Source organism: Labrus bergylta, chromosome 10, assembly GCF_963930695.1.
Source record: "Labrus bergylta chromosome 10, fLabBer1.1, whole genome shotgun sequence".
In the NCBI taxonomy this organism is placed as follows: domain Eukaryota; kingdom Metazoa; phylum Chordata; class Actinopteri; order Labriformes; family Labridae; genus Labrus; species Labrus bergylta.
The window spans coordinates 2,676,954-2,701,769 of record NC_089204.1 but is presented as its reverse complement, the minus strand read 5'-3'; the positions used below and the strand labels follow the sequence as shown (position 1 = coordinate 2,701,769).

At 40.4% G+C, this 24,816-nt stretch overlaps 1 protein-coding gene across 1 annotated transcript in view; it reads left to right on the top strand.

Moving 5' to 3' along the window:
• The window catches only part of slc24a3 (solute carrier family 24 member 3), a 100,795-nt gene that overhangs the window by 15,648 nt on the left and 60,331 nt on the right, over nt 1-24,816 (top strand). The window contains exon 2 of the mRNA XM_020651080.3: nt 18,487-18,612. Within this exon, the coding sequence (XP_020506736.1) occupies nt 18,487-18,612 (126 nt within the window). The remainder of the gene's footprint in view (nt 1-18,486; nt 18,613-24,816) is intronic.

Genomic DNA, 24,816 nt, shown 5'->3' with positions numbered 1-24,816 from the left:
TACAGTTTGGTATGTTATAGTGCCAGTGGAATATGATATGGGATGGCTGTGGATCAGTGGTAGAGTCGGTCATCTCTCAACCAGAAGGTCGAGGGTTCGATTGCCAGCTCCTGCAGCAACATGTCTGATGTGTCCTCGGGCAAGACACCCGTTAGAGCAGTCTAACATCATCTTTGTCTTTGTAGCATTTAGAGGCATAGCTAAAAAGCACGAAGACCAAGATGCTCGAATATGGGTGGGCTGGAGGGAGAGGATGCAGTAGAGACACAAATTGGCAGGATGGGAAAAACAGTATGCAGGCCAGAGTCACAAAATCAAGGAATGGCAAATTGGACCACCAGGTCTTCTTTTGCATCCTCCGATTTGCTCCCTCTGCTTCGTTGACGGTGCATGAATGTGGATGAATGGGATTAGTTACTTCTGATGGTCGCTTTACCCAGCAGCCTCTACCATCAGTGTGTGAATGTGTAGGTGTGACCTGCGGTGTAAAAAGTGCTTTGATTAGTCAGAAGACCAGAAAAGCTTCAGTCCATTTACCTTTTACCATGTCCATGGTATGTTATAGTAAAGATACACAGAGAGTCTGACTTGATGGCTTTAAGTTGGTTCACAGAAACACACACACACACACACACGGACACACACACGTGATTAAAACCTTGTTTTGATGGATGAGCAAATCTAAACAAGGGTCACTGGGTTTGTCTGTGGGCTCTGTTCTGTATTAGATCAAACTGGGATGAAACATTAGGAGCTATTTTCTATCTCTCACTCTCTCACAGTTGCTGTCTCTCTCTCTCTCTCTCTCTATCTGTCCCTTTCTCTCTCATTTTCTCTCGCTCCCTTGCTCCCCAAATATGCCTTGGCTAATTCATCACCCAGCCAAAAGCCTATTTTAGCAACCCGCCATGTGTATTCTGGGATCCTCGCACAGCTCGGAGAGACAGATGAAAGCAGGAAGAGTTGAGGAGAGGTCCATCCCTGAGGAGGAGTGTGACCATTGTTTAAGATTCTGTAGAGCTCCTATTGTCTTTTACCTCTCTTTTTCTCTTCCTTTATTCCTGCGTGCTCTTCTCACTTCTTTCCTTTCACTTCTGCTTCCATGTCGTTTCACCTTTGCTCTTCCTCAATTCTAATCTCATGTTCCTTCTCATTGTCTGTAAGATGTGTTGTTATACAGTGTGTTGGTAATCACAATTGACAAAGGGCTCAGTTTGAGGCTTAGCACATTCATCCATTGTTGAAATCTCCAGTTGTTTTCAGGGATTGGATTCCATGCTCCACAACAGCCATCCAAAGCAGTTAGCTGAGTTTTGAAAGTCAAAATCATTTTTCAGCGCAAAACTTTGTCTCCTTAATGTGGATTTTCTGGGTGTTGGTAATACTTTCTTTGCAATCACCATCTTTAGTAGGGGACCAAGAGTCCCATTTCTGTGAGAGTTTTTTAAATAGATTTAAACTCAACCACTTTACGACAGAGAGAGAGAGAGAGAGAGAGAGAGAGAGAGAGAGAGAGAGAGAGAGAGAGAGAGAGAGAGATCTAAGAATTTATAAATTTACCAAAATAGAAGTCCTTGGCACCCAATATTGTGTTGTGTCTGGTTTTAAAAATGTGATCTATTTCACAAGACAGGCGAATAAGAGAGGAATGAACCCTTCAAAAGTTGCAGGCAAACTCGTGCACAGTCTAAATTGCAAAAAGAAAAATGGCAACGTCTTGGTACACCAACATTGCCAATGTCGGAATAAAATCCTTAGAGTTTTGCTAGAGTTGGGCCGCGCTCCTGTGATCGCGGTCATTTGATGTGAGGTGGTCTTAATACTGGATCTGAGCTGTCTTAAGGCAGTCTTTAGGTGTTTGAACATTGTAGAAAAACCCAGTTCAAACATTTGTAAATTCATTTTACAGCCTGCTACCCCCTTAAATGTATAGGCCCATCTTTTACCCTGTTCATAGGACTTAGAAGAAGGAAAATACCAAGTTCAACCAGTATTCTCTCCGGATGCTCTGGATGGCACTTGTTGGCTGATGATGACACGGCCAGATGTGTGAGTGAGCTCTCCTGAAGCAATTAGTCTACAGGGCCCTCCTGTTCCCAAGACTAATGCAAACACAACCACAATGCTATTCAGCTACATTTAGCTGGGCCACAGGAACCCAGTATGCTTTTAATTACTCCTATCAGATTAATCACACTGTCAGATGACTCTGAATGAAATGGAACGGTGTGTGTGTGTGTGTGTGTGTGTGTGTGTGTGTGTGTGTGTGTGTGTGTGTGTGTGTGTGTGTGTGTGTGTGTGTGTGTGTGTGTGTGTGTGTGTGTGTGTGTGTGTGTGTGTGTGTGTGTGTGTGTGTGTGTGTGTGTGTGTGTGTGTGTGTCAAACTACTCATTGTTATGTATAGCAATTATTACAAAAATATCAAACAGACACAAAACTTTAGTACTGGGTAATGAACAAAAAACATTCAAAGATAAGAAAAGACCAAGTCTGCTCACCAGAAGATGCTCCAATTAAATTGAATTAAATGGAAATATCACCACATGTACCATTTCAGGCCCTCGCCCTTCATCAAACATGAACAAGTGAATAGACACACTATAGAATAGAACAATATAGAATATAAGCTATGCAAGACATTCATAAGGTCCACAGGATCTATGCATAGATACTATAAATACACAAAAATACATTAATACAACTCCAGCAGATAAAAGCATGCAGTGACTTGGATACAAATCCAACCCTCTCTTGTTGGGCTGTAGATGCTTGCAGAGTCATATTCTAGTAAATTCTGGTAACATTCCTCTACCTTGTCAGTCGTCTTTGCACCCTCTACTTGTAAACAAATGCATGTTGTCTAAGGAGGGGTAGATGTAACAGCACTATGTGTGTCTTACAACAGTGCAGTTGACCTTAGAAATCATTAGTGGGCGCCAAACCGCACCAAACCAAATTCCTACATCATGTTGCTTAAAGAGAAAAAACAGGGAAAGGGATATCAAGCTTGATATAGTGGGGCTTTGGTGTTATGCAGGAAGACAATCTTTGTAGAGCGATGGAGGATTTGTAGACATGCTGCAGGTCCGCCAGATCCCCAAGTAATACTTGTCTTGTTTGAATGGAGCTTTGAACTCACACCTGTAGAGAACATGAAATACGTCTGACCGCCTTTAATCATGAGCTACGTTCAATAAGATGTAGGTTTCGATCACACACACACACACACACACACACACGCACACACACAGAAATCACTGGAGTCTTCCCAGAGTCCATTTTTGGATAATTTAGTCAAATACACCCAGATTACATAACTATCTTGTCTGAAGTCATTTCTGCTTTCAACAGACAATTTGTGCTGAACCTCTGTGTCTGTGTGTGTGTATTTTGTCTGATCTCGACACATAAACCATCTCCATGGCGGTAATCTTCGCCTCTCTCTCTCTCTCACATCCACACACACTTCTTTGCTGTCCTGGAGCTCTTCCATTATTCTGTGTGTGTGTTTTGCAGTGACGAGCAGGATTGATGTGTTTATAGAGAGGAAGTGAAATCTCTTCAGAAAGTGGATGTGGATGTTTTTCTGCATCATATGTTGATATGATTGACACGGAGAACATGACACTTATGTAATACATTCACATACTGTGACATAGGTGACATCACAGGGACATCCTGTGGGGTTATTGTATGTGACATGTATACTGGAGGAGCTGCTCATCCAAAGAGACGTGGATCTCCTCGGGGGCCATGGGAGAAAGGAGAGATTTGGTTCACTCGTCTGAAGGAAAGGTCAGAAGAGTCAAACAAAAATAGAAGCAGAATCAGAGTAAAAATAACTTGGTATCCACATTTGTCTCTAAATGTCAGTGTTTCCTAAATGTGAAACCAGAATTCTCTGGCAAACGTCACTCTTTCATTGATAACGCTTACCCAAAACAACCATTTTGGCTTCTTTAGTGATTAACCCCTTTATACCTCTGTAGATTATGAGTCTTTATGAGGAGCTGAGGATCGAACCCCTGACCTTCAGGTTTAGAGGTCGACTCTTTCAACTGAGCCACCCCATCAGTAGCCCTCTAGCAGTTGTGTTGTTAGCCGTGGAATATATGTTCCTTATATTTCAGTTGTCTTGGCATTGATGTTAGGGCTATGTGCATCATCACTGGTCTCACAAATTGATTCACTTGTGATTATCTTGTCAATGATTCGATTTTGATTTCATGGTGCATCACGATGGGTTACACATAGTGTTGTAGTCAAGACCACACTAACAGAGACAAAGACATACCAGAGACCAGAGTGCTCCAAGACCGAGACAAGACCAAGACATTCAGGGATCAAAACTAAGGCAAGACCAAGACCAAGGCAGGGCAAGACCAAGACATTTAGCGACCAAGACCATCAATATCAATAAGAAATCATCAACTTGTGTTTTGCTGTGAGTGACACGCCAGCTTAGGTCGTAACCGGGGGATTAAAAACAAACTACAAATGAATGGCAGTTATTTGTTCTTTTAGAAAGGGGCGTTTTCCTTCTAAACGTAGCAATGGCGTGGATAAATTGCCTGTCTGTGGTGGTCTTGATTTATAATCCAGAGTCCGCCCAGTCTGAGACTGAGACAAGACCGAGTGAAAATGCTTGAGATTCCAAGACAAGACTTTCAAAAGGTGGTCTCCAGACTAGCCATGACACTAAGACCGATTTCCAGCACGGCAACACTAGTTGCATCCTCCATATTCTATATTACTGCACATGGCTACTTTTTCATTGAAGACAAGCAGTCAGATATTCTTCAGAAAGTATGTTAGAAATCAATGTCAACAACGTCTTTACATCCTAAACCAAAATATTGATCCAGCCACGGCTGGAAAACGTACGCGGAGTCGGTACACAATAATCCATTATGTTCCAGTATGTTCTGAAACTGCATTTAGAATCGTCCACATCTGCATCAGGATGCATCGTAGAAAAGATGAATTTTAACACCCCTTGTTGTTGTTTTATTCCATGGTTGTTTCTATATGAGTACTTTCCAGCATCTTTTGTCCAGGTGATTGTACTCAGTCAAATATAAAGTTCATTTATTTAGCTAAGTCAATGACACAAATCATGCTTCTAAAAATAATAATAATTGGAACATGATACCCCAACGACCCACAGACCGGGATGGTTAACGACTCGTAACTAGGTCAACGACTCATCACTCAGATCATTAGCATGCTACTGATCCACGGAGGCTCACATTTCTTGCTCCATCCACCAGTTAATGTAGAACTGAAGAAACCTTTCGGAGGAGCGGTGAAACTTTCTTTAAGATCTTCAACCAACCTTTGGATTAAGCTTTGAATACACCATGACCCGGATGAATGAGAACCTACACAGACAACACCATCTTTCCATTTTGATGTCTCATATGCTTACACAGTCTTGAAACAGCTTGCTAATGGTTTATTTGATTCTATTGTGGTGACATTGCAGAAGGTACTACAGCCTGGTGGTAGATAAGAATTCATCCCTGATCCTTCTCCAGGTGATATCTGAATCTTGACAGACTCCCTGCAGGCACCAACACATGATAGTACCCGCCTTGGATTTGCTGCAGGTAGTTTCATCATGACAGCCGGTGAAGAAAGCAGTTCTGTGAAGAAGATAGAAACAGAGCCAACAGATTGAACCACCTTGTAAAAACATTTGGCTGACGTATAACCATTTGAAAGATATAGAAACAATAACAATATATCCTTCAACATTTTAAAAATGTTAACCAAATGTGTTCAAGTTTGATTGAAGGTTACATTTGACAGATGTAATGTATGCATGAAAATATATTTCAAATGTTCCCTTTGCATTCAGAACAAGCTGCACTTATGTCTATGTTTCCTAAAGATTGAGCGAGAGAGAGAGAGAGAGGTCCACTGTCCATACATCCCTCCCGTTAATGCACGGATTGAGGTGCAGCTCGCCTGTCATGTCAAAACTGAATCTCCTCATGCCCTGGTTTCAATATGTTTCTGCAGCTGCTGATGTGATTCGGCTCTCTTTTGGTTTTGCTGTGTAACAAGTCTCTCTACATGAGGCTCACCTGTTGTGATGATGGAGATGCAAGATACAATTTTTAAAATGGGAGTTTCATTGCACGGAGCCCCCAGAAGGCTCAGTTCAGAAATAATAAAACGCTGTTTGCACATCCTTACCCACACTTCACCAGTTCGTGCGCATGGATTTGCAAACGGTTGGAACATTTTCATGAATTTGTGTAAAATCTGTGCGCAGGCTACAGCTTACAAATCCATTCGCTCAGTGAGGACTGGACGTTGGCAATTATTTCTGTGCAGCATATCAGCGCTCTCTCTCTCTCTCTCTCTCTCTCTCTCTCTCTCTCTCCCTCTCTTTCTCTCACACATTCAATGGTGCAGGCAGGTGCAAGAGTGTCTGTCATCTGTCCCGACCCCTCTTCAAACAAGAGAAAAACAACAACCCAGTAAACCCAGAAAATCATCACATTCTGGATCATGTTTCATTATCATATTGTCTGCCATTCTTCAAAGTGCATAAAAAAATCTAACTGTCATACTGAATTATGTAACAGCTGTAAATGGGCTACCTGCTACAGCTTTAGAAATCCTACTTGGCTGGAACAGTGCAGACCCACAACTCTCCAGTCCAAATGTATGTGAAAGTGTTCTCATGAATGCATTCTTCATTCTGCTTTGTGTGTCTGATGAACACTGAGAGACAAAAAGATTTTATCATAATTACAAAGTTGTGTAGAAAAGTAAGAAGAAAAAAAAAGATCAGAATGCAGGAAACCAAATGTTTGGTGCTTACATTTTTCTGGGAACACTCCCAGACACAGTTGTCTCTTTAAAGTTGACAGTCATGCCTGGGTCACGTCTTCAGACAGAGAGAGAGAGATGAGAGTGTGAGGATAGAGAAAGAGTCTGCGATGACAGCACCCTCACACTCACAGCGGGAATGGCATCTGATAGTGTCAGCTAATGAGACTATTAACGAGCTGTCACATTCATTAAGCAACAGTTAGAGAAACTCTGACATATCTTGAACTTTAATTTCAGGGCATCTTCTACCCTTACTCATACCATGACATAAGAAAATACACATGAACAAAACCACTGTATACAGATTCATATAACTCATCTGGGGCATCTTCTTGGACATCATCTGACATATACTGTCTTTCTTTAAGACACAAGGGACTCACTCAAAGTCATATTGATTAATTGATGGGAAATCACACAGGAGGGCTGAGCTGCTGTGTGTGTGTGTGTGTGTGTGTGTGTGTGTGTGTGTGTGTGTGTGTGTGTGTGTGTGTGTGTGTGTGTCGGAGAGAGTAAGGTGTACAGTTCACAGCGGTGTCTTCTGAATTTTACACCGCTCCTGCTCTTAACTATCGAGTGGATGTAGCTGAGCACACAGATAGTGTGTCTCTGAATTTCAGTTGGCAGTGTGACAGTCGGGATTTGCGACAGCACATTGACTGCTTGACTATGTGGAAAAGTAAATTCTGCTCGAGGAGGTGCTGCCACCGAGAGCCGACACTGCCGATGCTTTGGCAGGAGAAGACTTTGATTTTATCGGAGTCTACACATAAAAAAAGTTCAGTTTTTTTGAAGTTGAAATCTGAGGCCTCGACTGGTGAATAAATGCATGACACGGTGTTGCAAGGGTTAAGGTTACATTCACACTGCAGGACAAGGTGATCCAAAAAGGTTGTTTTTTTGCACATATGTGCCTCAGATCTGTTTTTTGAAAGACACATGACACTTGGGATCTGAACTTTTCAAATCAATTTTGGTCCAGTTTCATCTTCCATATGTGATCTTTCGCAACGCGACCAATGTCTGAACAGCCTGGTCGGAATGCATGCGACCTTGACGTCATTCATCACAGTTCAGCGCTGACAGGATGAATGGGAGCTGGGGCTTATACTACAAACACCCAAGCTGTCATGATTATGGACAATCTGTCGTCAGCAGATCGTCAGAAATATTCAACTCAGAGTAATCTATGATATTAGAAAAACATAAAGAAGTTAAACACATAATCCAGACTAAAATCAACATGGCTGCAGTGAAACTGTAGAAAGAACAAATGACAGAGAAAACAAAATCAATGACTGTGACTGTGCAAATGAAGGCACAAGTGCCATATAGATCTGATCTAATAACTCCAGTTTCTTCCCTTAATTGAATTATTTACTCATGTGGTGTTCCTGACTGTTAAAGACGTCGGCCAATATTTCAGCTGCAGATCTCATGGTATACCGAGCAGTATGGGGCTTATTAAAATGAATATAAAAAAGTAGTTGAAAGCAGTAAGTACTCTTAGTCTGTTTAGCCTGTTGTAGGATGAGAACTGTGAAGCTTTTACAACATATTTCACTATGACAAGGGGTTTGTTAGTCTCTCTCTCTCTCTCTCTCTCTATACTGTACCATTCAGCTCACAGACCTCTGTGATCCAGAGATCTGATTGGTCAATTCATAGCTTTCAGTGACGTCATCAGCGCAAAGAAAGTAACGGCCACTGTTGAAAAGCCTGTAGAACTGCATCACAAGCTTTTAATTTAACATCTCCTGTAAACGACACGTTTAGATCTCCTGACAACCATAGCAAAACTAAGATATTAAGATAAACTTTGAGTTTGGGGCAGTTGCGATACTTAAAAAGCACACGGGACACTATTTATATCGCTAGAAACTTAAAAGAGTTACCGTGTCAACTGGTGACTGTCAGCCGAGCGAGTCTGGTTGTCGTACGTTACGTGTCCTGACAAAAATCTATTTGTTTGGCTTTCATTTAATCATATCTCATAAATAATTTTTTACATTATGATAATACATAAACGGAACAAAGAGGCATTTGTTAGGACACTTTCAGTCGCGTTTGTCTGAAAGTCATCAGTTAACATGGTCACTCTTTTCACCATAACACCAGAACGTCACTTCAGTGATATTGCTGATATTTAGAGGAGAATCCCTCTCCTTACACCGCTGTAGGATGAAAGTCTACAAACATACAGGCAGCTTTATGTATTATTGATCGGTCTGGGTAGATAATGCTGCTGTTTGAGAAGTGAAGGGTTAGCTAACATTAGCTAGTTAGTGTAGCGTATTTACTTTAAATATCTAATATATATAACTCGGGGCACCATCCTTGTTATGTAAGGAAACTAATATTACTTGTAGTCATTAATGAATCTATAAATCTGTTTCATTTCATTGGGATGAATTCTCAAGGAATAAAAACCATAAAATGACACAGACAAAGTACTGAAATTTTATATGAAAGTTTAATAAAGAAAAATGATGAACAGAAGAATGCAAAGGAAATGCAAAGGTAATATAAGTATAATTACGACAGTGATATAACTTGAATAACAATAAAATTGAATGGTTTAGATTGCCATGGTGAGATCCTTATGTCAAGTTTGGAGTTTAACTATATTGTTTGAGGGATTTAACGAAGTGGGATTTTGAGAAATAAAAATAAAAAGGGAACTTAATAAATTTGATGAAAGTTGACTCTGAGGCTTTGATTCGGATACCACAAGCTTGACTCAACACCCCAATCTCATAATCAGAACGCTTCCTTACTTATGCGTAGTGTTCAATTGAACTCCACCAAGTGGTACCAAGACTTCCCGTCAAGTTCTTTCGGATCAGGAATGCCGGTGGCCCACGATAACCGCCGTAGCAGGTCCTGTCGGAGTCGACAATGAGATGGGTTTGAAAAAAACACAGCGGTCCAAGCGGTTGTCCGGGGATCCTTCTCTCAGCGGCTCAATGAGTCTTAATTAACGTTTGTCAGGATTGACACTCGTTGATTCTCACTTTACTTGAATGGTCACTGGTAGTCAAGGGTGAGAAGAGAGAAAATAGTGTTCTGGAAGATGAATGATTAATACTTCAAAACAAGAAAAGAAAGCGGCGCTCAATCTTAGGCTGTAGGAGAAAGCCTTAGAGTGCGTGTGTGAAGAATCAGGGTTGGTTTAAGTTGGATTCGAGTTCTGCAGGTCCTGCGAATCCGGACTTAAATTCAAAGAGTTTCGCGTCGGCAAAACTTGAAGAAACAACGTGGTTCGAGAAAAGAATTAACAAGAGACGTCTAAAGGGGGAAGAAAGAGTTTTCCAGAATAAAATTTACAAGAAGAACAAGCAAGAGAGAAAAAGCAAAAGAGAAAAAAAAAAGAAAAACAAAAAGAGAGGAAAAAAGCCCTGAGCTCCTGAGAGACGAGCTACTTATCCTGAGGATGACTTTACGAGGGGGCGGGGCCTAATATCTAACCTGCCTCCGATGTTTAACTTTTAATTTAATCCACTCCGAGTTCTTTACTTATTAAGAGCATAAATAAGAACTTTGATCAGATGAACATCACCATGTCAATATTCATATGTGGTATTATTTCCGACATTAAACATTTCAGACAATTATGCAATGAAATAGACATTACATCCAACCTGAAGACAGTTAGACGATTTCCGCCTGTATGGGAATGAACTCAGCATTATACCATTCAACATTCAAAACAAAACACATTAATATAGTATGAAGGGTATAAAGTCATATCTTAAAATACCAAATTTATAACTAGGACAAAATCACATAGTACCTATCGTACTTCCTCCGTCCTGAAACTCAGGTCGGTACAGCGCTCTTGCCACTAGGGGGGCAGTAGTGCTCCACGTAAGATTCAAGTAGCGTCCATCAGGTAATGTGATTTAGTTTTCCAATATCTAAGTTCGTCAAAAATGATCGTAGCGGAGTCTAACTTGCATGAAAGTGTCAGTCTTGATGTCATGGATACATATATCTGATTCAGGGATTGAACCAAAATTCTTTTATAACAGAAATGGATTATGTTGGTTAAGGCAGTTTGTTCAACGGGTCTAAAAGCTATTAAGTCCGTTTGAGATAGTCCAGATCACATCAAAGGCCTCCCCTGCCGTGTTGATTAACTCGGCAGAAGGCTGTCTTCCTGGGTTTGTTTATTCAGAGATTCGTTTGCACGTACCCATGTGGTCTGGTTCGCCAACTTGGATTAAAGGCTTATTGTTTTTTTATGACGTCCTGTTCTTCACATTCTGATGTAAAGTGTCTTTCACACTTAATCACATGAATGGCTTTTGTTATCAGTAAACAGGAAGAGTGGGGGTTTTCATTCATGTCCTGTGAGTTTTGGGTTGATTTCAGGTTAATATGTTACATTAGCGTTAGCTAGCGATAGTATCAGCTGTCAATCTTAGTGTTCTGGGGCAGTAATTTGAGTTAACGGCAGGAATATTTAGAATTAGTCAACACTATAATTTATATAATGGATGAGGAGAAGTCCGATGTTTCCCCTCACAGGGGCCGCGGAGGGTCTAACTGCAGTAATCCACAAACGTCCTCCTTTCTGTTTTTTTTCTCGGATTAAATTCTGTAGAAGCAAAACTCGGGCTCGTCTCCTTGTCGGTTAGTGTATCATATTAAACAACACCTGTATTTCATTAAAAAAAAAAAAAAAGATAGGGTAGGGTACAGTGGTAGAGAGCCTTTCTTGCCTTCCAGGTGGTTGGTTCCATAAGAGTGTGACATCACGTGAAAGCTCTGAATGGATAGAGTTTCATACAGGTTCATTTCATATCTTGAACATGATGAGCTGGTAAGATATGAGCCATCTTTGTGGGGAGGTTATTCAGACATGCAAATGAGTTACATTTCAATCAGGAGAGACAAGCGAATTAAGACAATTATTTATTACAATGGATAACATGGAAATGTGACTTGACAGAAAGACTTCGGTGCTTGGAGTCTATGGGGTGGTTGATGTGTTTGTAATTCTGAGCGTAGACAGAATAAATCCCCCCCATGGAGTCCAGACGGTGGTGGTGGTGAAGCTGACGACTTGATGAGTGACTGAATGAATTGACGGATGATGATTCTGCATAGACGGTTGGTGATGGGGAGGTGGAGGGGCATGACAAAACATCGGCATGAAGGACCTAAAGTCAGGGAAATAATCCTATTTAAAAGGGGAGCAGAACGATGATAGGTTGACAATGAGGGAGGAACGCCATCCAATTGGCTAGATGAGTACCGCTGACATGACAGCTGATTATCAGCTGAAGTTCTCGCACGCAGCTGCAATGTGAGGCACATCAGATTCTCATGTGCTCTCTAATGGACAGAAGACGCAGCTTGTTTCCACTCTGACCTGAAAGCTCGAGAGGGTTATTATCGGATATGATGCTTCATGAAGGGCTTATGAATCTCTCCATCTATAAATTGTCCAGTTAAGCAAAGAAGTAAGTAGAACAATGCCTCTGCCAGCCACAGCTGTGACTCAACCCAACGGGATTATTTCTTTATTGTTATTACGTGATGTTGAATGTGGAGTGTCTCTAATAAAGTGATCATTTATTACAGACTACAGATTAGATATCAGTAACTTCTAGATCTTCAGGTATAGATCTTAAGGGCTCAAACGAGATGATTTCTGGAGTTTTGGGAACGTCTTGATCTTGTCATCATGTGCTAAGCCGAAGTTTCTTCATCATTAACACAACCTTATCATGGACTTGTGCACAAGTCTAAATATTCTGTGTATGAAGTCAAAGTAACTGATTTTTCTCGAGATAAACTGTGCACAGTCATGTCAGCTGGGTTGTCCATACATCCATTATGCTTTTCCACATTTTGGGTCGTGGAGGGGGGGAGGGGGGGAGGGTTGTTGTCAATCCAAGCTGTCATTGGGTGACAGGCGAGGTACTTCCTGGACTGGTCACCAGTCATTCACAGAGCATATACAAACAATCAGTCGTGCTCACATTCACACCTAGGGATCATTTAGAGTCTCTAACGAGCATGAATTTAGGGAGGAAGCCGGAGTATCTGGAGAGAACCATCGCATGCACGGGGAGAAAACAGCCAAAACCCTTCACAAAAAAACTGTTAAAGGATTTCAAACCAGGAACCTTCTTCCTGGGAAATGACAGCGCTAACCACTAGGGCTGGGAATCTTGGTGTCTCACCATTCGATTAGATTTTTATTCTTGGGATCACCATTCGATTCAGAATCGATTTTCAATTCAAAACAATTCTGGATTCATAGATTTATGAATTAAAAATGTTGATATTAAATCTTAGAAGAGAAGAGAAGAATCTCGATTTTTACATACATTGAAGTTATATTCTCTCTGTTTGGATACTATACGTTTCTTCTAGTCATTATAGACATCACTACTGTACGTATAGTGTACACTTGTGTGGCTGTGCTGCTGATTGAGATTTCGGACCTGAAAATTCTGTCCTATATTCCCTACATGGAGCAGAAATGATTACTTAGATCAACAGAGGGCCTGATGCACAGAGAATTCTTAACGAGTACTAATACTGTGCATGTATATTGATGTACATCTATGTATGTTTAATGTATATATTGTGTAATAATGAATACAAAAGAGTAACCTAGATAATGTATGTCCTACGATGAGAAGACAAGGATGTTGGCATCACGTGTCCTATGTTATACAGTAGGAGCGCATGGTGAGAGGAAGCACGTGCTCGTGGCCTGATTCTGTTCTCTCCAGGGACAAGGTTGTGGCTAGCACTCACACACATATGCACACACACCCACATGCACACACACACAGACAAACACAGACACACACACACACATTACTGAAATACACACTGTGCCTGGTATGCATAGAAAAATACACTGCCTTATCCACCAATACACAACGACTCACATGTGGCCTCAATGTGCACCAACGTATGTACCCACACTCACATACCCACAGACACACACAGACATGCCTGCCTGCCAAGGGACACTAATGAAGATAAAGTAGCTAATTAAACATGACAGTGGGGAGCGATGGGCAACAATGGCATGTGACGTTATGGGGTCGTCTTTGCACCTATAGACATCGGCCAATATGTGATACTGTGTTAATGAGAGGTGGATGGACGGGAGGAGAAATATGTATCAAAATGTATTATCATGTAGAATAGATTTGTGGCCCATTCCATCACCCCCAGAGTGTTTAAGATTCCCTGAGGTGTACTTTTTTTTATAGATATACACACACACACACGTACACACACATCACACACATACATCGCTGGCCTAGATCTACGCAGACGTATGATTCCTCCAGGTACAGCACATGCTGTGTGAAATCTAAAGAGAAATGAATCCACACACAGAAAGTGTACACTCACTTAACCTATTTTTTTCTACATGTGTCTTGATGTTATTATCTGTTTCTCTCAGCTCCTCGGACTGACCTTGTGTTGTACTTTCATATGAGCAAAGGATGAAATGAGTTAAAAGTTACAGTGCAGAGTTAAAATTTAAAATCTTATTAAAGCTGTTTAATGAAAGGCAGCTGTAAACAGGTGTGTCTTCAACCTCCATTTTAAAAGAGCTGAGAGTTTCAGCAGACCTGCAGTTTTCTGGGAGTTTGTTCCAGATATAGAGAGCATAGAAATTGAACGCTGCTTCTCCATGTTTGGTTCAGACTCTGGGGACAGAGAGCAGACCTGTCCCAGACAACCTGTGATCTGGATGGTTCATAATTAATCAGAAGGTCACTCATGTATTTTGGCCCTAAACCTTTAAGTGCTTTATAAACCAGCTGCAGGATTTTAAAGTCTATTCTCTGACAGACTGGGAGCCAGTGTAAGGACCTCAGAACTGGACTGATGTGATCCATTTTCTTGGTTTTGGTGAGGACTCTAGCAGCAGCATTCTGGATCAGCTGCAGTTGTCTGACTGATGTTTTAGACAGACCTGTAACGACACTGTTGCAGTAATCAAGACGACTGAAGATAAAAGCATGGACAAGTTTTTCCAGGTCCTGCTGGGACATAAATCCTCTAATTCTTGATATGTTCTTCAGGTGATAGTAGGCTGACTTTGTAATTGTCTTAACATGGCTTTTAAAATTGAGGTCTTGTAACATGAAAGGAGCAGACCAACGAGAATTCATCACGTGAAGTTTGATTAGAATCTTTACTCTGCTCTATCACCAAAACTATGGATTAAATCTCTGTGAACCATGAATATCCTGATCCTTATTCAAGAAAATAAGGATATTCAATTTCAAGACACCATGTCATGAAGCAGAGTTTGTGTGGATTTTGGTCTGATAAATAACAGGTCGTAGGGTCAGCAGAAACATTAGGTATCATTCACACTTTTGTTGAAGTTTACTGAAAACCCAACTTGTCTTACAGTTGGCTCAATCAAAACAATGACAATAGATGATGTCGAGGCTTTATTTAGATATTTGAGTGTAGAATTCTGCATATTGTACGTTTAAGAAACAAACACTATCAGGGAAAAAATTAAGCCAATCAAACGTCAATTTGGACTGTTCTGTTAGCTGAAATTGCCTTGGATCTGTTTTAGACAGAATTCACCACAAACCTTTCAGGAAGAATAATAATCTAAAAAAAAAAGAGTCAGTAGTAGTCCTGAAACATTTAAAGTAAATGTGAATATACAAACAAAACAAATTGTCAATGAATAAGAAGGAACATTTCATCCTTTACTTTTCCAATGGTGTGTGTGTGTGTGTGTGTGTGTGCGTGTGCGTGTGCGTGTGCGTGTGCGTGTGCGTGTGCGTGTGCGTGTGTGTGTGTGTGTGTGTGCGTGTGTATTATAGAGCACAGACTCGAAGGAATGACAACAACAGATAGAGAGGATTCCTGTGGAGTGTGTTGGCTATTTGAAACTGTAAAATTGACAGTTTTCTTCTAATGTCATATATGTACGCACAAACAAGCACACTGGAACATACACAGACTCTTTGACTCTGGGGAAGAGCATACAGTAAGGGGGAGAAAGGCGTCACAGCTGTGCAGAAGCTTGGCGATGATGCATCTCGGCAGATTTCACTCTTCAGTTCTCTTTATAGAAAAATACACATTGTGAGCAGGTGCAGCTATATGTGTTGCACGTTTCTTTTCAAAAGCCGATATTTAGGATTCATGCACCTTAAATTGCATTTGGTCTTGGAAATAATTATTTTTTTGACCCCGTTCTTAGATTCCAAATTCTGAATTTTCTTCGTCCACAAAAAACATTAAAGGAAAATGGAAGTTATTGTGTTATACCAACACAATAACTGGACAATAAATGGATTGGATTCTAAGAATAACAACATTTTGGACTTAGATAGGAAACTAGGCGCAAACAATATTACTCTTTACCCCTAAACTTGCCACATGTTACTGAAGGATATCTCTTTAGGTGACACTAGAGAGCTTAGGCCGTTTGCAAATACCTTATGTGCAGGATGTAAATTACAAAAATGGTGACACTCCAGGAGGTTACTATTATGTTATTTCTGAGGTCAGAACTAACATAATTTTGATATCAATTATCATTAAATAAGTCACCTCAGCTCATTTAACCAATGGAGATTGACAGAGCACAAGCGCAACTATGGCACAGTCCCAACAATGTATCTCCAACATTTCCCGCGATGGTTTAACAGTCTGTTTAGTATTCCCAAGTTGGCGTTTATAATGGAACTTGTTAGTCCCTAGCTAGTTTGACATGAACGTTTAACGACAAACACAAGTGCATTGGCAATGACATGGTATAGATCAGGATAACTATCGACTTTGTCCATCAGCTTGTCTCCAAACATTCTGCCATTGTTGGCCCTGCTGCGTTGAACTGTAACATCCCCCTTTGTCTCTTCACTGCGCATCCTGCGACTGGGTTTTGCTAATTTTGGATGACATGCACAGATGTGAGAGACATGAGGCAGCCATAATGAATGTATGCACAGTAAGGCGAATATATCACCCTCCTAATGATTAAGATTTTCCCTTAAAAAGCAATTTATATAGTGATGACAAATAAAAACACTTTTACCATAAAGATCTCTTTCTCATTGAACAACAGTGGAACAAGAGTCTTTTCCTAGAGGTGTTATAAATAGCAAGACCGATTAATCGACCAGCCAATAATATCAGATCCATTGACGTATCGGCTAATTTTATCGTGCGCTGTATGGATTACAACAAACATTATCCTCCAGAGTGTCAAGCAGTGACGCATGCACATGTGCAGTTACTTTCCAGTTGAGTGAACATCTTTTCTTCAACACAATGTATATCTTTTTCACAATAAATTGATCCACATTTGAACATTCAAAGATTTAAATGTACATATATATATATATATATATATATATATATATATATATATGTATGTATCTATCTATCTATCTCTACAGATCAAACATAGATCTAAGAAAGATATCAACCAATATATCGGTATTGGATTATTTTTTCTCCCAAATATCGATATCGGTATCAACCCCAAAAATATGGCTCTAGTAATAAAAATAATAAAAACACAGCTAATTTTCCCTGTTTCATGTTTGACCTCTACTTGAGCGTAGAGGATATTCTTTATAAGGTTGTGCTTTGCCTGTTTGCCTCATGCACATTCACCACCATCAACACACAAAGAGACGGAAAGAATACAAATTCCTTCTAACAGAAAAACACTGCAAATAACTTCACATTCACGTCTGTAATTGGGGTCCAAAAATGACGAAAAAAATCAGCCTTGCATGTTTTATGAGGAAATATTTAACACAATTTCAAATATCAGTGAATGTAAGAAGAATCTTCGGTTTGCTAACAAAATAATCACCTCCAAGACATTTAATTCTAAAATCTTTGTTTTCAGTGTCAATAGCAGCCTGAACCGAGATGACGCGTCGATTTGTCTCTGTCACACCACTAAGACTATTTAGCTTGAGTATATTTATTTGTGTTCACAGTAATAAGCTAAGCACATGCTTCTTTTAGCTACAAGCATCACTCCAAAGCATCCGGTTCCAGCTCCCCGCTCTTTTTTTTTTCTTCTCTCTGTGACATAGCTGTTTGCAGAATGATGCAAACAGTGTGCATTTTAATAAATATAGCCAAGCGCTGTGCTATTTATAGAAGCCCCTGTCATGCTCTTTACCTAAGTCAGGGCCTGTTGCATGGTGGGAGAGGAGATGGGTCGGAGGTGGGGCGCTTCAGGATACTGTGACCCAGATGACTGAGCTGGAATGATCAGCCTGGCGGCGCTCAGCGTGCTGCCGTACTAATGCTCCCGCAGGAACATAATGACACAAGATGCATGTCTCATCTGCCTTTGTTCTGCAGGGAGAGCGACGGTTTGGAGGGTTCAGGGATGTAAATTATTGTTTGAACTAACAGCTTCTGGGACATTTCCAGTGAGCATTAAAACATGGAATAGTTGTAACGTCGGAAAAAAGGGACACATGGGGATGCTTGGTTCTCTTTTTGCTACATAAACCAGAGTTTGTTGTATATATGATGATGTGTTCGATGCCATTTAACAACCCAACTGCCTTTGATAATTGTGTTGTGTGAGTATTTTCTTTATCAAACCATTTTAACCATGCCGCTGTTTTCTTTTTCTGACTCTCATAGGATATCACGTTTCAAACTCCATGGTGGATGAGGGGGCGAGGTGGGAGAGTCGTCACCTACTACAAGAAGTCTATGACAACGAATCCAAGCTCTACGTTGAGCCTGAAAAAAACTGTACCGAACCAGGTAAGAAGAGCTAGAATGCTTTTTTAAAACTAAATATAAGGGAAAACACATCACAGGAACAAGTTCGGATGGTTTGAAGTAACCCCATGTGTGGGTTTTTTGAAAGAAATGAGGAGGAATTCATCCTTGAATCTCCAAATGCAAACACTGGTGTGAGAACAAATGACGTCAGAAGGCTCTCATCGCTGTATGATACATACTGAAGTGTGCTTTTGTGAAGTTTCACATCTCTTTTGTGGCCAAAACTCAAGAGTCGATATTAAAACTGTATTCCAATCTGCATGATTAGCTACTGTATGTGTGGATATAATTTATCTTATCTTATTTAGCTCTCTGTTCACACTGAAGTGACAGCGTTTATTTTAGCCTGTGTCACTCAGCGGCTCAAACATGCTTCATCTATGTTTCAGATGGTTCCCTCCCTCTTCAACCATCAGCCCTGCCCACTCAGGGGTGCTGTTTATAAAGGCATAATGGCAAAGTGTCATTGCAGGAGTATAACCAAACATAAACCAAGACCAAGACTCAGGGAATATTGTTTTGGTCTGAGAGTCAGGTGTCTAAGAGGAGTGTGACATTTACTGGATTGAAAGTTGCACATTATACCTTTTAGACTTGGAGATATGTTGCTAAGTGAATGCATATTGTTTGAAATAATATGCTCATGAAATCTAAATGACATTTTACTCAGCCTCATAATTTGTGGTGTTCCTCTAGGAAGCGTACTGGTACCACTAATTATGTTATTTTAGAAGTTCCCTGATACATTGTGCTGTTAATAATCAGAAATGTTAGCACTCAAATAAATGAAAGAATTGTTTACTTGATAAATAGTTAGCTGTCAAATGATGAATTATTTGGCTATCACTACATGCTTATTTTCTTAGTAACCCACTACCCAGGAGTCTACTCTAATTCATTTTCATTATGGTAGAATTCTCATTTTTTACATGTGTCTGGTTCTTGAATTTTTAGGGTAAGGTAAGGATCCTGTGGGGATCTCTGACACCCCACTCTCACTTCACCTTTGCACACATACACCCCACTCTCATGGCTCAGGAGATCTGGCAACAGAGGAGCTGAGCTGAAGATGAAAAATGAACAGCGATCCCTCTGGTGAGGAGAGAGAGGGAAAGTGAGGGGGAAGTTGACATGACGATGAAAGCTGATGAAAAAACACAAAGTTTCTCCCAGGTATAAATTCTCTCTGCTCCTCTCGAGCCTGAGAGCTGCCAGCATCACTGTGTGTGAGTGTATCCCTGTGTGTCTACTCCTCTGTGTGTACCAAAAGCTCTCATGCCGTATGTTTGTTTTCTCTGTGGGCTCGTCTGTGTGAGTGTGCATGTGTGTTTTTGTGTGTTTTTTCCCTGTGGCTCGGAGTGCATGAGTGTTTTCCATGTGGAATCCTGGGGCTTTACAAGCCTGACGTCCTGCCAAGCATTCTCTTGATCTCATTGTAAACAAACCACCCCCATCTAATGCACGCATGCACACACATGTACATTTGTGCACACATGTGCTCCACCTGCCTGCAGTTTGAAAATGCAAAGATCCTGCAGTCAGACTGTATCAGTCGGATGAGTTGTATTGAGACAGCACATAGTTTACAGCCGGTTTCTGTTTAATTATGTGTTTGTCTCCTGAAACACTATTTACCCTAAAAGGGATTATTCTTGCTTTCTTGTACTAAAAGGGGCCTTAATAACTTACTCCTCACGCCTCGTTCACTATCTCTCTGCCTCTGTTGTCCTTCATCTGTTTAGCTCTTTTGTTCCCCTAGAGAGCTTGCTGTCTTCTGCTTTTATTATTGTGTTTTCTTTCTCTCGTTCTCTCTCTCTCTCTCTCTCTCTCTCTCCCTCCCTCCCCTGGGTCTCTTTCATGTGGAGATACAATCACCAGTTCAATTTCAAATCACAGAGCATCCCCGTCGTGCACAAAGTCAGTGTCTGCACACACATAGCACTATAAACAGACAAACACTGAGTAGACTGTATGTATGTTTGCATGCTGCTGATTTGGTAAAATGTGTATGCAGTTCTCTATGTAAGCAGATGTTTAATCTCATGTGTTGTTCATTGCTCTCAAAAAAGTGAGGATTTCAGGCATGGTGGTTAATTGGATTTGTTCTGTTTGCTTAACTTTCTGCAAGATTAGACCCAAAACCAAATGGCAATGTCTCAAAATAAAAAGATTAGCTTTGGCTTGTGTTAGGTTGACTCTCTTGATAAACAAGTCAGTCATCATCTTTTGCAAAGAAAAAAAATCTAAAGAGGAGTGGATTGGATAATGTTAGACATACAGTTTTTTCCAGTTCATTTTTAAGCGAGAAAATGACTGTTCAAGGGGGATGAGGGGAGTTAAATATTTGCTGTACTTGCTCAGGATCCCTCCATGGGGGATAAACTATTGCAGTTTTTATGTTAGCTTTCCCTGCAACAGTTTTTTGGAAAATGGCTTTGGTCCTATTTTTAGTGGCTTTCACTTGACAGCCTCGCTGCAAATACGCAACAATTAAGTTATAACACGTGATGGCACATTCCCCAAAATAACGTTGCTCCTTCTGCTGTCAGCTCGGGCCAGCTGGGGTCTGTGACACTTCCTCAAGTGAACAAATCAATTGAACTGTAGAGCTGGATTCAGCCTCTTAGCAATGTTCTTTGATGGAGGTATATGCCTCACACTCCAGATTTATGTGAAGAGTTTATCATCACCATTTTGGGTCAGATAAGATATTAAATATGGTGAGGGACTTTTGCGTCTGATGGGTAGATTGTTTGGGAGAAGTAGGTTCAACATGTCTTTGTTTTTCTAATACTTCCCTGCCTTTCACAAGAACTTAAATGGGATTTTTGTTTTCATAATTAGGGTCTAAATGAATATCAAGCACAAACAATTATGGTTATGGTCCAATAATTTGCTTCAGCATGTATCCAATCAAGGTTTGTCTAATACAAGTGCTTTTTTTTCTCACTGACAGGCTCAGATTGTTAGTCTAGGTGTCTGACACCATTATGGAAATGATTGCTATAATCATTGCTGTACAGAGATAGGACCAATCGTCCCTTGACAACGTTAGTTATTTGTGTAATTATTTGATTTTTGTGATTTTCAATGGTTATCTCCTGAACACAATATCACAAACAAAACAATGCAGGGTACATTCCCCAAGATAATTAAGCCGATTGTGCCTGTTGTCTGCATGTTTGACTGCAAGATTTTGAGTTCTGCTTGACTATGAATGGATTTTGTTAGTGCCTGGTACGCTGTTTTAGTCATATTGCCGCTCACTTAATCTATCTCAAATTTCCTGGTTTGGATAACTTACATTTTTAACATCTGTTCAGATTTTACAAAAACATGGGCCAGACGTAACAGGTAGACCAACACCTTCTGTGTTCAAACCTTTACTTGTCTAACCTCTGCATTGTCAGTAGTACAGATGTTAGGGCAGTGGCTAAAAGACCAAGAAAGACTTTGACAGTGGAATCCATAGAGTGGCTGAGCAATAGGCCAGACAGGAATATATCCCAACAATGCTTAAAAAAACCTGAGTTACAAGCATTTTTTTCAGATTTGACCTGTCAGTTACTTTGATATAAATGCCACATTTCCCCAGTTTAAATTATTGTCTTGGGGTGGCGTTATGCCAAATCAATAGCCATAGTTAATCAGTTATGATATAGGACAGAATGGAAGCCACTTCTTACATTGGAGATAATTAAGTAAGTGATTGTTTTTCTACTCATTCATTTGCTACAGTATGTGGTTACATTTATTCCCCAAACCCATGTTTAAACACTTAAACCTATCCTGATTGGTTAGATTAAGACAACTAAGAGGACATCCCAGGTACTTGTAGTATTTGATTGACAGGTGAAGGGCTGCACAAAGAAACAGCAGCACTGACTGCTAAACACAACAAAAAGCAAGTTGAAGATTTAAGCAGATTGTTTAATTGATGTGTCAAAGTTAGGATACTTCTTTAAATTGTACCTGCTTTGATCACCTGTGCAGTGGAACATTAACACTGACAGCTTTCCCCACCGCGTCTGAGACACATTCAGCGTCTGGGCTTAAACTGCCTCTCAGTGTTCACAGCTGCAGACAGAGCTGAGAAAAGTCTCCTCTAATCCATCAAAAGACATGTTTGTATGCATTCCTATGGCGCTGACTGTCTCTGCAGCACTCTGCTTGTGTTGTAATTGGTCAGATCAATGGCACTTACTTCCCCCTCTGATCTCGGCACACACCGAATACAGACGGCACAAACGTATCCATACCCCCAAAAATCAGAGGATAACAAATGTACACAGACAGGCTGTGAAAGGCGTATAGACACTGGAGGCCATTCATAAGCAAACACACATACATTGTTTTTGTTTGTCTTTCTGGCTCATGTTTGGCATTGCTGCAACTTTTTTTTGGGGCATTTTCCATCCTTCTAAGGTCACACATACACATACACACACACACTTGCAAACACACACATGTACACACACTCCCATCCTGCTATGATTACGCATTATAGCAGTGGAGTGTGTTGGATTAGAGATAATCATGTTTACAATAGCCGACTTTCTCCTCTCCGCTCATGCACCGCAAACAACAACCTCTGCCTCATTACAATGTGTGTATTTATTTTCAGTTGGAGTGTGTGTGTGTGTGTGTGCACGGTGGAAGCAGTGACCTCGGCCCCGTCGTTTTCCTCCGTGACTCATATCTCTTCTCATTTTGTTCAATCTCACCTCATCATAAAAAGCAGGGCAGGAAGATGTAGGCATCTGTGAACGTGTTCCTGCCTTAGCATTTACACTGTCACTCATTTACATCCATCAAATGTTAATCAACCATTAATAATGACTCGTTACAGTGTAATTAGACTCATGTTACACTAATGACAATACTTTAAAGTGCTAAACTCTTGTTTTTCTCTCTTCATTGTGCTAGTTTCATTTATTACAATAGGTATTTATAACGTTGAATAATTGACATCACTGGTTGTCTGCAGACTGTCAGCTCTCTAGTTTTAGTCCTGCTCTTTGACGTGAATGTTTAATACTGTGTCCTAACAGCGTGCTAGCATCAGATTATCCCAGTGCGTTGGATTATATAACATAACATTGGACACTTTTTGTCCATGCTTCATCCATTGAAATGAAAATGAAAACAAACCACTTGTATGTTTGGTGTGTTTACTATCATTCTACATTTCTGTTTTTAAGGAGATAATACATGCATCTTCATTATGCACTTGCACTTGATTTATGTTTCTTTGCTGAAAATGATGTACAACAGTGGCAATAGCGGTTGACAAACTGTTATTCTTGGACCCTCCCACTCCCGCTCTTGATGTGTCTAATGAAAGCTGAGCCATCGGTTAACATGCTAAAACGCTCTACTTTACTTAACAAATGTTTATTTCATTGTCATAAAAATGCAGACAACATTCATTTTCTCCACAGGAGTAACCCTTCCAGTATGGACACTCCTTACACTTTCCCTGTGTACCACCCTAAAGCCAAATAGTTAGCCTGCAACAACTGACCTGTGCAGCAACAATAAACCATCTCCAAATGAGAAGAAAAATCAAATCCTTATTTGAGCACCAAAAGTAAAAAAAAAAAAGAAGAAAAAAAAGGTCCATAATACAAAAAGTACCATCAAAGACAGGGATTCTTAGCAGCCCCTGATCTCATAATGTTATTAGCATCGAGTAGCATAGAAAGCATTTTCAAAGCACGTTTATGCTCCCATTGGAGCCCCACAGCACCATCTGCAGACTTTAACTCTTTCTGTGTCCTAAGAAAAACTTCAAAAGTTTGTTGTTTGTTCCTTTCATCACCTCCACATTATGTGGTTTAATGAACCAATGTCACAGCAGTATTCAGGGGCTGCCATTAGGGCTTAAGATGTTTAGAGTTTGATTTTCTATGAGGTTCTCAGTGTTGTGTCCTTCTGCAGATTCACCTCATCCCTCAAATAGTTTTGTAAAGAACACAGGAGAAACCACAGCCCTGACTTACGGCATAGCTTGATAAACAGCATGTGCACTGCAGGTTTCTCTAACATGCAGCTAATTACCAGCTTAATGGGACCATTTTCTCTTTTTTCCATTACTGCACACTGAGGCAAAGTGAACCTTAAAGGCAGAGTGAGAGTCTTTTTGGAGACTGTTTTGGCAGAGGAAACTAAAATGTGTTCAAA